We start from the raw sequence: 13,754 nt of genomic DNA on the forward strand, positions 1-13,754 counted from the left end.
ACATATATAGATATATATATATATATATATATGTAGAGAGAGAAAGCGCACGTGTGTTCCATGTGAATTTTTATAGATATGTTAGAATGACTAAAATTTTATGGAAATATATATGTAAAGAGCAGGTAATGAGTAATATAATACAGCAATTATAAATAAATATTTAATAATATAAAAAAAAAACCGCCAAATGAAGGGCATATGTTGATGTTTCAAATTAAATTTGTTTTAAGCAACCAACTGTCTTTTGAACTTTGGTTAATAGTAGCAAACTTTCAATGAAGTCACAAATGGCTAATTTGAGCTCAAATAAGAATATAGACTTACGGCAATAAAGCATTCATAGAAAACTAAATTAAGAAGTCTAATAGAGAAAAAACACACAAAAATAGAGAAGGAAAAAAAATACAATGTATACATACTTCTTAAGACTTTGATCGTAATAATATAGATGGAAAAACAAACACAAAATTAGTACATAATTTTTCGAGTTCTTATCTACTCTTTCTCTCATATCCTATCAAATTTCAAGAGTCTGCTTCATATACTTTAACTACTTTAACTATAGAATAAAAATGATAACCTTGGTAGGAGTTTCATGAAATAAAAAAGTTGAATTTATATAGACAGAAATGAAGGAATACCAAAAGATATCATAAAGTTTTAAATTAAATATTTAGAGGTTATGGATATGAAAAGATGAGAGTTATGGATATCAAAAGTATAAAAATTGAATAAGTAATTATTAGATATGAGGTATGAATATGAATATCTAAACCAATAATGTGTGTCTCTCCATTTTTGTGGATTTGTACCATTTTAAATTATTAAATTTCTTTATTTATCTTAAAGGATAATACTTTATCCACATAAATTATATTATTTATGAGAACAGTTACGAAAACGGTTATGAGAAGAAAAGTCGACTAATTTATGTAGAGATTTTTGGATTTTTAATTTATTATTATATACATATAGATTAGAGATGATAAATATTATTAAATTAGATATTTTAATTAGGAATTAATCTAAGGAAGTACAAAAGTCATTAACATGTTAATTAAAATTATACAATTTAATATTAAAATTTAATAGTTAAATGTTTTATAACATTTTAATTTATAATAGAAATAAAACTGTAATTCAATTTTTAACTTTTTTTTTCCCACTTATAGTAATACTAGTCCTTGGACACGTGCAAAAGCACGTGTATTTCATACAATTTTAAACTACACAAACACACACAGTCAAATGTGAACCTATGTGCTCCAAACATAGTCCATGTCCACACTTCAAAGTTCAAATATGCAAAGAATTTCACGAATCAATTCTATTTGAATTTGAGTTTTATTACAACATAAGCTTTTCAGAAATACATATTATACTAAAAGAAGTGAATATGTTGCTAGCTTAGCAATAATACAAAAAGTGGTAAATATATGTAGCTAAATCAATTGGAATAGATTTACCTGAAGTAGACTCTTCTTGGAGGAGAAATCTAATCGAAAGAAGGCAAATGGAATAATGGGACAAACACACCTTATGATGCACTTTATAGAGTATTTTAAAGAATATGAAAAGATTGACCAGACTAAATATCATGGAGAAGATAAACTACACATATGTACAACCAATAAAAATCAAGAAATTTAATATTTATATAAATGAAGAATGTAAAAAGACTCTATGGAAGATGAAAGAAAGAAAATTTAACGAGTGAAATAATTTAGGGAACCTATACACATGTAACCAGACCATAATTAATTGATGTTACACAATGCCTTCCTCACCCTCACCAAATGTTTTTGTTCCTCTAAACATGTAGTGAAGGAGAAGGTGAAAGAGATAAATAAAATTATGGCAGTAAACATTTTCAGAAAGCATTAATATAGTATTTGGATTCATTGAATTTGAGGGGCTAATGAATTTTGTTATATTTTCTTATGTAAACAAAAGTTATTTAAATGAAGATTCGCTTTTACTTTAAGGATAAAATTGTAAACTAACTTTTGATTCATTACTACTATGGATATTAATTATTATTTATGAATAATAACTCAACTTTATAGGGTTATTTTAGTATTTCAACTTTTAACTTTTTTTCATCCATTTTTAGTGAAATAATTAATAATTAATAATGATATTATTGTAGTAACTCAACTTTATAGGATTCTTTTGGTATTTCAGCTTTTAACTTTTTTTTTCCCACTTTTAATATATATATATATATTATAAGATAATTTAATTTTACCAAGTATATAATTCATCATTAGTTTGTGCTAATTATAACAGAAGAAAATCAAAAGTACAACTATTGCAAGCTTCCATAGTAAGTTTTTATTGAAGCAATTACTTAGCATTTAATATAATGTTATGAATATAATTCATCTGAAAAATTTTATACCTTTGCACGGTAGGAGTAACTGAGGTACACTTAAGGGTCATTTTAACTGTTGCAAAACTTTTGATTTCCTTTTGTCATTTAATATAGGATATCATCCAATTGTACAATATTCATTGTATCTATATTAATTTATGTCATAGATTGTGAGTTCTCCATTTTTAGAATATTAATATTATTATTATAAATATATTATGATATTTATTATAATTAATGTGTATTTATATTTTTGTTCATAAATATGTAATAATAGTGTTTAATAGAAAATACAATAGTTTTTATTTATATTTAATGTATATTTCCATTTTTGTCCATAAAGATTATGATATTATAAGGATATTTTTGTNAGCTAGTCTCGATGCAATATTATTTGATTTCAAAAAAGAAAAACATATAAGTGCTTCTATCACTAAAATAATATATAGTAAAATTTATATATTTCTATTGGGGTATATATCTCTAACAGGACTAAAAGATTTTAACAAACATTATACCTAGAATCAACATATTAGCATCATTAAAATTCTAATTGTGTGACCTTGCTGACAAATGTGGGTTCCATGTTTGGATAAAAGATAAGGTTTAGTATAGGTTGACAGCCGGTGTAAAACTAAAACTCCAATTGTGTGACCTTGCTGACAAATGTGGCTCCCATGTTTGGATAAAGGATGAGGTTCACTATAGGTTGACAACTAGTAAAACTAATAAACCTATGATAAATCATATATATATATATAACTAAGAAGATTACCATGACAATTGCTTTTATGTCCTCCAAAGTGAGATCAATTGGTGTTAATTTATCTTTCTTCAATTGGAGCAAAAGATCAAGAATGTCCCCTTCCATGGATTTTGGCCTATTGGGATCAACATGCTTCTCAACGAGTTCTTCATAAAACTCATCCAAATCCTTGAAATTCTTCTCAAGTCTATTTGTCAATCCAACGAGTTTATCAATCCAACCTAAATAAGAAAAAAAGTCAAAAACATAAAAGCTAGTCAACATTGTTGCAGATTCTTCTAAAAGTTCATCAAATCTCCTCTTTTCATGTGCTTCTTCATCAAACCTAATACCAAAAGCAACTCTACAAATAATTGTAGTACTTAGTGAAATCATTAAATTACTCAAATTAGTTATTTGCGAAACACTAGCTTGTTGAGATATTTTCTTGATCATTCTCGAGACTTCATCTTCGCGAATTGGACTAAATAATTTCACTTTCTTGTGACTAAATAGATGAATAACACTTATTTTTCTCATTTCTCTCCAACAATCGTTGTAGCGTTGAAAGACTATGTCACGACCATTGTAAGATAATTTCTGTTGGCCAAGATGAGAAGGTCTACTACAAAATACTAGATCTTGTGTTTTCAGCACTTCTTTTGCTAATTTTGCTGAAGAAACTACAACTATTGGAGTAGAACCAAGTTTCAATGAGAATATTTTTCCATATTTCTTGGAAAGTTTCCAAAAATAGATATGAGGGGTTAAACTATCAAATTGATGCAAATTTCCAATGAATGGGAGGCCTTTAGGACCTGGTGGTACATTGTTTTTGTCACACTTTTTGGCTTTTGGAAGAAGAAAAATAAGAATGATAGGAAAAGCTACAAAGAGTAGAAAGAGCATCATTTTTGTTTTAAACTCCTAGGTAGTCACTTGTTGTATCTTTATATAAAGATATCATGTGTTAAAGTTCTGTCGGGATAAGTTATTCCGTGATAAGTCATTCTGGAATAAGTTATTTTATCATGTATCTAAGAGATAATTTATCTAATTACTATGGCAAAAATGGTGGGATAAATAATCCAAGGACTACCGAATACCTCTAACCAAACATGTGATGAAATAATCCTACATTTTATCTGAATTATTATACTTTATACTTCATACCGAACGACTCTTAAGAGTATGATTTACCTACACTAACAATAAGACATTTTGGTACATTTGATAGATTTTTAATTTAAGATCACAAAATTTAAAAGTCTTCTTTAGTGTATTTTCTTAAACTACATGTCAAGTCAAAACAGACCACTCAATTTAAAATGAAGGAAGTAGTAACTAACCATAACAAGTGGTACTAGTTACTTAGAAAATAATACTTAGTTTGGCGAATAACTTTTGAAGAGTAGCCGTCCACGTTTTACTAATAAATTTTAAAAGTACTGTTATTAATATTTGGTTCTTTGTGTATCACGAACCATATAATAGTCATAAAGTGGAAAATGTGAAAAATGAAGTGGGACCACATATAAGTGGAATAATGAGCAGAAACTATAATAAAAAATAAAAAAAAGCAATAGACTATGGTCACCTAAAATATTGTACCTAACCGATCTACTACAACTAGTTACTTGGAAAATAATAATTGTAGTATGTTTGGTTATATTTATTATTTGCCAAAATAATTTTGGAGAGTAGTCGTTTGTATTTGATTAATATTTTTTTTTAAATACTTTTATAAATACTAGAATAACAATTTCTGCTTGCTTAAGGTTCCATAAGTGCTTTTGGAGAAAAACTATTTCTTTCCTATTATTCAGAAGAACTTATTTTCTTCTTAAAAATTGGCTAAACGATCTTAACTCTCTAAAATAAGCACGTTTCTCTAGAAAAATAGAACTTTTTTAGCTTTTAAAAAGGCGAAATGATCTGATGGACCCTTATACTTGTATGAGTTTGTTTGTATTATGTACCCTTCTACTTAACTCTTTATCAATTTAATCATTAAATTTATTAAAACACAATATATCAAACTCCTCTGATAGTCTGACTATTGACCATGCTTATGTGGCATTAAAATAGATGAGTTGGCGATAGAGTAACCACACTCATGTAAAGGCAAGTAAATAACATATTTAAATTTAAAAAATATAAAATAGTATTTTTTTTTTTTATAAAAAATAAAAAGTCATCTTATTCCCCTCACCTCACCTTCTTCAGTCATTCCCCACCCCATCCCCGCCCCAACCCCCTCTTTCAGCCCACCCATCACCCCAACCCCCTCTTTCTAGCTTCAGCTAAGGCCCACCCATCTTTGCCTCAACTTCCTTTTTCAATCAACCCACCCTATCAGTAGATCCAATTCTTTCTTTTTTTTCATTTTTTTGTTTCCATTTTAGCTTCGTCACATACCACTATTAAAGAATAGAATTTTCAAATACAAAAGGCTTACAAAGGAAGGAAAATAAAAGGAAACAAAGGAAGATTAATTTCGATCTAATTTAAGATTCAAGATTTTCATTTTTAGACTTTCATTTTCGATAACCGTATTATTTTTTTTTGTATAAAGACAAGTTTAAATGGAAGAGAAAGAGACTAAGAGGGTGGAGGTGATGATGGTGTTGTTGGTTATTGGTCGAGAGAGGTAAACGGAAGTTGTAGGAAGGTGATAGAAATAAGAATTTTACTTTAAAGAATTACCTTTTATTTAATATTTTGATTAATAATTTTTAAAAATAGTTAATAAAGATAATTATGGCGTGTTATTAATTTATGTGAAATGAATTTGACATGTCATCTATTTGAGGGAGAGTGGGCTACACACATAATAGGAGGGGTTTAAAAATTATCTTTTAATTGAGTTTAAGGATTTAGTACGTGTTAAGTAAAAAGATCCACAATACAAACAGAGGCGTATTCAGGATTTCGGCTAGATGGGTGCACAATTATGAAAAAATGTATTTTAAATATAAATTTGATCGATTTGACTTTTTGACTTTTTGATTATTAATATGAACCATTAAATTTTAAAACTTATAGGTCCAAAATATATAATACTACTAGTTTTAAATTTTAATATACACATTTGATTTAATTATATAAAAAATTTACAGTGCTAAATTTTTTAGAAATTTGCAATGTAACACACTTGAAATTTTGAAAGATTAAAGGGGGAAAAAAGCAAAATTAGTTGAAACGTCAAAAGTATAACTGAGAACCACTTGAAGAGGTGTTACTCAAAAAGACAACATAGATATAAAATTTAAATTTCTATCCTCACATAGATAGGTGCACCCAATCATCATCATCGTATTATTATACTTTGAACATGGGTTCACACGTCTATATTTAAATATTTTTTTTAAAATATGACACTAATATATATGATCTAGAGAGGGGAGCATGGGTTCACGTGAACCCACGGCACCCCCTCTAGATACGCCTCTGAATACAAACACATACAAGTATAGGGGTCCATTAGATCATTTCGCCTTTAAAAAATGTTAGTCAAACAACGTACTTATAACGCACACCTAACCTGTCGTAACATGTTAAATTTAACTGATAATGTAAAAACAAATTAGGGATTAAGTGAGTACTAATTAGCTAGGTGGGAGTGTCTGAAATCTCGATGCTCAATCCTCATGTGTGTAATTTACTACTGTATTAATTAACATATTAATTATGGGTTTTTTTTCCCGCAAATTTACCACTAGACAGTGTCTAGTGGCCTTTTTTTAAACATAAAAAATATCAATAGGAATAAGTGCAAGCAAGGGGGGTCAGGCCTTACCTTACTAATCCTAATGAAGTACCTAACGTCTACTACCTAATAAGCATGAAGAAAATAAGAGTTAAAGAGAACTAAGTATTTTCTGATCACCACGGAGTTTTGTAATACACTCCATGATGATATTACATATGAGGATGCTTAAATAATGTAAAAATATGCCAATCAAGAAGAAAGTTGAGTTATCAGCAAGAAGAAATGTCCTCCGTCCTAATTACTTGTCTATTTTTGAATTAACACACTTATTCAGAAAATAATGATTGACATAGTGAGTTTACCATTTTACCCCTATTAATTATGAAGTGGATGAATTAAAAATTTAAGATTTTCAAGAAGTTCTACCTTTTTCAAAGTAATTAATTAAGCATATAATAGGTAAAAAAATTGTCCTTTCTTGATTTGTCAAGAAGGACAAGTAAAAAAGAAAAATAATTGTAATACTTAGTGAAATCATTAAATTGCTCAAATTAGTTATTTGCGAAGCACTAGCTTGTTGAGATATTTTCTTGATCAATCTTGAGACTTCATCTTCGCGAATTGGACTAAATAATTTCACATTCTTGTGACTAAATAGATGAACACTTATTTTTCTCATTTCTCTCCAATTATCGTTGTAGCGTTGAAAGACTATGTCACGACCATTGTAAGACAATTTTTTCAGGCCAAGATGATACGGCCTACTACAAAATACTAGATCTTGTGTCTTCAACACTTGTTTTGCTAATTTTGCTGAAGAAACTACAATCATTGGAGTAGAACCAAGTTTCAATGAGAATATTTTTTCATATTTCTTGAAAAGTTTCGAAAAATAGATATGACGGCTTAAACTATCAAAATGATGCAAATTTTCAATGAATGGGAGGCGTATAGGACCTGGTAGCTGTGTGCTTTTGCCACACTTTTTTGGCTTTGGGAAGAAGAAAAATAAGAAGGATAGGAAAGGCAACAAAGAGTAGAAAGAGTATCATTTTGCTTAACTTAACAAAATACTAGTCACTTGAAATGTCCTATATATAAATAAAATAATATAATGAATCTTGGGTTAGACTTTTCTTTATTTCATTTTTTAATCTTTTCTGATGGAAGGCTATATAATTTTTTTGCACTGATGCCATAAAAAAAAGTAATAGTATTGTCACCTAAACTATAGTACTTAACCATAACAACTGGAACTGATTACTTAGAAAATAATAGTAGTATATATGTTTGGTCATATAGTTTTTCGCGAAAGTACTTTTGAAGAGTAGCGATTTGTGTTTGATTAATAAATTTAATAAAAATATTTTTATAAATATTAGACCAACAATTTGTGCTTGCTTAAGGGTTCAAAAGTGCTTTTGGAGAAAAGCTATTTGTTTCTTCTTAAGGGTTCTAAGTGCCTTTATAAATATTAGACCCACTTTTCTTTTCCTTTGATTTTTAGGTTGCAACAAGAAATCTTCAAAAAAAGAAATTAAGGTAACTACTTAATATTGTACATATATACCTTGATGAAATTGATATCTTTTTCTACATATATACTTGATGAAATTGATATCTTTTTCTCTCTTTTTTTTTTCAAAGAAAAAGACCATGACATAACATTATATACTCACTATGTGCAATCAATATTTTACACATTCTGAAGAAGAAAGAATTATCATCTCATTAACTATCGACGTGAGATTTTATTATTCTTCAATAAACTTTCCCAACAATTATACTATTATTTCTTCCCTAGTTATAAAATTAATACACCAGCCTAACTAAGGTTTATTGAATAGTGTCAAATAAAAAAGAGTAGTGGGGAACTAAAGAAAATCATAATCCACCAAAAGTGAGGGTGAAATCAGGATAATTTTATTATATCAAATTCACTTTATTTAAAATATGTATACAAAATTCGAGTTGAAAGCAATGATAACTCACCCTAAATTCAAAATAGGAGGGGGGTGAAATGTGATTTTAAGATTTAAAATCGTTACAATTTATTATTACAAAATTTGTCTTAATTCCACATTTGTTTAGTTAATTTATTTGCTTTCGTAACTTAATTGCTTTAGTTTTGGTTTAGTTGCTTAGTTTGGATTGTAGTAGTGGTTCTCCCACCGAATGATTAGTGTGGATGTCAATCACGACAGTTTAGGTCGTGACACTTTTCCTCTTTTTTTTTTATTAATGATAAGGAGTATATAACTTCTGGTCAATATAATATAATAAAATGAATTTTAGACTATCACACTGCCTAAAAAAATATATCATTCGTTTCAATTTGTTTGACATATAAATAATTATACATAACAAGAGGAACCATATACTTGAAAAATAAGACAGACAACATGCGGCAAATAATTCCTCAATATCTTGTTTATTTGCAACAAAAAATTACTCACCCCTGCATCATAAGAATTTAAAACAAGTTTTACAAACCTTGAGAATTTTGTAAAAATCTGAGTAGGTATTAAATGGGAGAAAAACAAAAAGTTAAAAGTACTCACCTTAATGATGAATTGGATTTGCCAATAAATTGAGTTTTCTAGTGTCTGAAATTATGAAATTTGTATTTAAAGTCCATATATACAAGTGCAAAGCTGCATATATGACCCACCTTATCTTATTATCTACTCTCTCCTCCTCCTTTCTTTTAATTTAACAATAAGTACAGAGAAGCGAAAAGTATCAGATACCTTATATATGTTTCACGTTGTCTGTTTTATTTTTCTTTTTGACATGTTTGAAACCATAAGACTGAAAGACATTTTGGTACATTAAGCCTATTTTTAATTCAAGATCACAAGATTCAAAAGTCTTTTTTATTTTCTTAAATTTTGTATCTAATAAAAACTAGACAAACAAATTGAGACGAAGGGAGTAATGGCCTTTCATGTACCCAAAATACCCCTGTTTTCTCTTGACCAATTAACCTTCTCGTCATATAATATAATAATACAGCCAGGGCAAGCATGGAATTTTGCAATAATAAGAAAGAAGATGTTATGTTATACATAATTCGAGCAGAAAGTAATGAATTCAACTGAATTTACAAAACTCGCCCAAGATACATTACTGAGGATAGTCTACATGAATCTATAGATAATTCTTAGGAATAAGGCAAAGGTCATTTTTCTTATGTATGGTAATTCCAGGCTTAACATTTGTGTCAATATCCTCTTTTTTCATCCCACAAGGTAACTCCCAATCATACGCGTAAAGAGGATTTGATAATGCAAGTTCCATTGATGCAACTCCAAGTGCAATCCCCGGACATCCTCTTCTTCCTGCTCCAAATGGAATTAACTCAAAGTCTTGTCCCTTGAAATCGATATCACTATTCAAGAATCTCTCAGGTATAAATTCTTCTGGATTTTCCCATATTTCAGGATCTCTTGCAATAGCCCATGCATTAACATGAACTATAGTTCGTGGTTGAATTTCATACCCTTCTAGAGTGGATTTTTCCATTGATTCTCTTGGCACTAGAAGTGGAACTGGTGGATACAATCTAAAGGACTCTTTTATCACTGCTTTGAAATAGGGAAGATTTTGGATTTCATCTTCATTCAAAATATGAATATCGCCTTTCTTTCCGACTGATTTTCTGATTTCTTCTTGAACTTGTTTCATAGCTTTTGGATTCTTCATCAAGGCTGTCATTGTCCATACTACTGCAGCGGCACTAGTGTCTGATCCTGCAAGTAACACATCCTACAAAGAAAAAAATAATTAGAAATATTAATTCATGAGGTAGTTCAAGCTGGGAATGCGAACCACATGTGTGCTACCTACCTACCTACCTATCAACATATATATATTCCTCAACTCCATTCTAGATTATTCATGTCACTCCATTTAAGCTAATCTCGACGCAATACTATTTGATTTCAAAAAAGAAATATTTATAAGTGCTTCTATCACTAAATGATAGTAAAATTTCTATAATTTCTATCGGCATATAAATCTCTAACAGGACTAAATGACTTTAACAAACATTATACCTAGAATCAACATATTAGCATCATTAAAACTCCAATTGTGTGACCTTGCTGACAAATGTGGGTCCCATGTTTGGATAAAAAATAAGGTTTAGAATAGGTTGCTTAAACTCCAATTATGTGACCTTGCTGACAAATGTGGTTCCCATGTTTGGATAAAAGATGAGGTTCACTATAGGTTGACAGCCATTGTAAACCTAATAAACTTATGATAAATAATAAGTAATACTCCTTCCGTTTAAAAAAGAATGGTCTAGTTTGACTTAGAACGGAGTTTAAGAAAAGAAAGAAGACTTTTTAATTTTGTGATTCTAAATTAAAGTTATGTCAAATGTATCAAAACGTCCTTTAATTTTTTGGCCTTAAACATTCCACGTGGAAAGTTGAATTAAATTGTTGTCAAGAAAGGAAATGGGTCATTCTTTTTTAAACAAACTAAAAGAAATATTGGATCATTCTTTTTGAAACAGAGAGAGTGTAAATATAAGTAAGAAGATTACCTTGACAATTGCTTTTATGTCCTCCAAAGTGAGATCAATTGGTGTTAATTTATCTTTCTTCAATTGGAGCAAAAGATCAAGAATGTCTCCTTCCATGGATTTTGGCCTATTGGGATCAACATGCTTCTCAATGAGTTCTTCATAAAACTCATCCAAATTCTTGAAATTCTTCTCAAGTCTATTTATTAATCCAGTGAGTTTATCAATCCAGCTTAAAGAAGGAAAAAAGTCGGAAACATAAAAGCCAGTCAACATTATTGCAGATTCTTCTAAAAGTTCATCAAATCTTCTCTTTTCACGTGCTTCTTCATCAAACCTAATACCAAAAGCAACTCTACAAATAATTGTAGTACTTAGTGAAATCATTAAATTGCTCAAATTAGTGATTTGCGAAGCACTAGCTTGTTGAGATATTTTCTTGATCATTCTTGAGACTTCGTCTTCGCGAATTGGACTAAATAATTTCACTTTCTTGTGACTAAATAGATGAAGAACACTTATTTTTCTCATTTCTCTCCAATAATCATTGTAGCGTTGAAAAACTATGTCGCGACCATTGTAAGACAATTTTTGCTGCCTAAGATGAGAAGCTCTACTACAAAAGGCTAAATCTTGTGTCTTCAACACTTCTTTTGCCAATTTTGCTGAAGAAATTACAATTATTGGAGTAGAGCCAAATTTCAATGAAAATATTTTTCCATATTTCTTGGAAAGTTTCCAAAAATAGATATGAGGGGCTAAACTATCAAATTGATGCAAATTTCCAATGAATGGAAGGCCAATAGGACCTGGTGGCAGATTGTTTTTGCTACTCTTTTTGGCTTTAGGAAGAAGAAAAATAAGAAGGATAGAAAAGGCTACAAAGAGTAGAAAAAGTATCATTTTGCTTAACTTTACAAAATACTAGTCACTTGAGATGTCCTATATATAAATAAAATAATACAATGGATCTTGGGTTAGACTTTTCTTTATATAATATTTTTCACTGATACCATAAAAAGGTAATAGTATGGTCACCTAAAATATATAGTACTTAACCATAACAATTGGAACAGTGGAACTGGTTATTTAGAAAATAATGCTAGTATGTTTGGTCATACTTAATTTTCGTGAAAGTACTTTTGGAAAGTAGCGATTTGTGTTTGATTAATAAACTTAATAAAATTACGTACTTTTATAAATACTAGAGTAACATTTTTTGCTTGTCTAAGGTTCCATAAGTGCTTTTGAGAAAAATAATTTTTTTCACTATTATTCAAAAGCGTTCATGTTCTTCCTAAAAAATTGGCTAAACATCTCAACTCTCCAAAATAAGCACATTTATTTAAAAAATAAAGTGTATAAAACATTTTTAGTTTTTTAAAAAACTTGGTCAAACAACTTATAACGCATATAACTTGCCGTAACATGTTAAATTGATCAACTGATAGTTTAAAAACAAATTATGTTCTCAATGTATATTAGTTAAATTCTTGATTATGTGGTGAGTACTAATTAGCTAGTCTGATCTCTCAATGCTTAGACGTAGTGCTTGGATTGACTTATTTTTAGTGGTTTTTGGATTTTAAACTATTTTCTAGAAGTGTATGGGTAACTTAAGCACTTTTTTCAGACCAAAAAAGTAACAAAAAAAAAATCAAAAATCAAAAGTTGGGTGTCTTTAACGTATGAATTTTAGCTTTTGACTTATAAGTAATTTTTAAAAAGCCCATTCAAACACCCCTTAATCCCTCATGTGTGTAATTTACTACTATAGAGTCTTAATTAACATGTTAATTGTGGATAATAAATGATAATCTTTTATTGATATGTGTGAAGCAAGAAGAAATGTCATAATTTATAGTTCAAAATAAACGTAACATTGCATTTATAAACTCACCTCTCAATGATTATTTTTCCTATGATAAAAGGGGATAAAGTTCCATGGTTAAAAATTGGAGAGTGTGTTGGATTTTTTTTTTTGCACAAATTAAAGTTGGTCAAGAATGTACTACTCATAATTTTTATCATTTCAATTAAACCATATGATATAGTCATAAAATGGAAATTATGAAAGTGAAAGTGGGACCAAATATTTTTTGGAATAACTACTTAATGTACATACCTTGAAGTAATTGTATCTTCTTTTTTTCAAAGAAAAAGACCATGGCATAACATTACATACTCACTATATGCAATCAATATTTTAGACATTTTGAAGAAGAAAGAATTATCATCTCATTAGGCATTAGCTATGGACGTGAGATTTTTTTTATTCTTTAACAAACATTCCTAACAATTATACTATTTTATCTTCCCCAATTATAAAATTAATACACCAGCCTAACTAAGGTTTATTGAATAGTGTCAAATAAACAAGAGTAGT

At 29.0% G+C, this 13,754-nt stretch overlaps 2 protein-coding genes and 1 pseudogene across 5 annotated transcripts in view; 1 reads left to right on the forward strand and 2 right to left on the reverse strand.

The window, feature by feature from the left end:
* Positions 1-9,473, reverse strand: part of LOC125851389 (putative late blight resistance protein homolog R1A-3) — a 23,748-nt pseudogene extending 14,275 nt beyond the window's left edge.
* LOC125851390 (protein transport protein SEC23-like) overlaps positions 1-13,754 on the forward strand; it is a 94,409-nt gene that overhangs the window by 28,664 nt on the left and 51,991 nt on the right. The window lies entirely within an intron of this gene.
* The window catches only part of LOC125851392 (5-OH-xanthotoxin synthase-like), a 36,201-nt gene that overhangs the window by 8,980 nt on the left and 13,467 nt on the right, over positions 1-13,754 (reverse strand). Inside the window, exons 2-3 of one of the 4 annotated variants that reach the window (XM_049531190.1) lie at positions 11,390-12,177; positions 9,947-10,602 (exon numbers count right to left, since the gene is read on the reverse strand). In XM_049531190.1, coding sequence (XP_049387147.1) covers positions 9,985-10,602; positions 11,390-12,177 — 1,406 coding nt within the window. In that variant the 3' untranslated portion in view covers positions 9,947-9,984. Of the gene's footprint in view, positions 1-3,152; positions 3,941-9,946; positions 10,603-11,389; positions 12,304-13,754 lie in introns of those variants that run through there. The other 3 variants (XM_049531191.1, XM_049531193.1, XM_049531192.1) reach the window with 3 other exon arrangements.

The sequence above is a fragment of the Solanum stenotomum genome, unplaced genomic scaffold (assembly GCF_019186545.1).
Source record: "Solanum stenotomum isolate F172 unplaced genomic scaffold, ASM1918654v1 scaffold25311, whole genome shotgun sequence".
Lineage (NCBI taxonomy): Eukaryota > Viridiplantae > Streptophyta > Magnoliopsida > Solanales > Solanaceae > Solanum > Solanum stenotomum.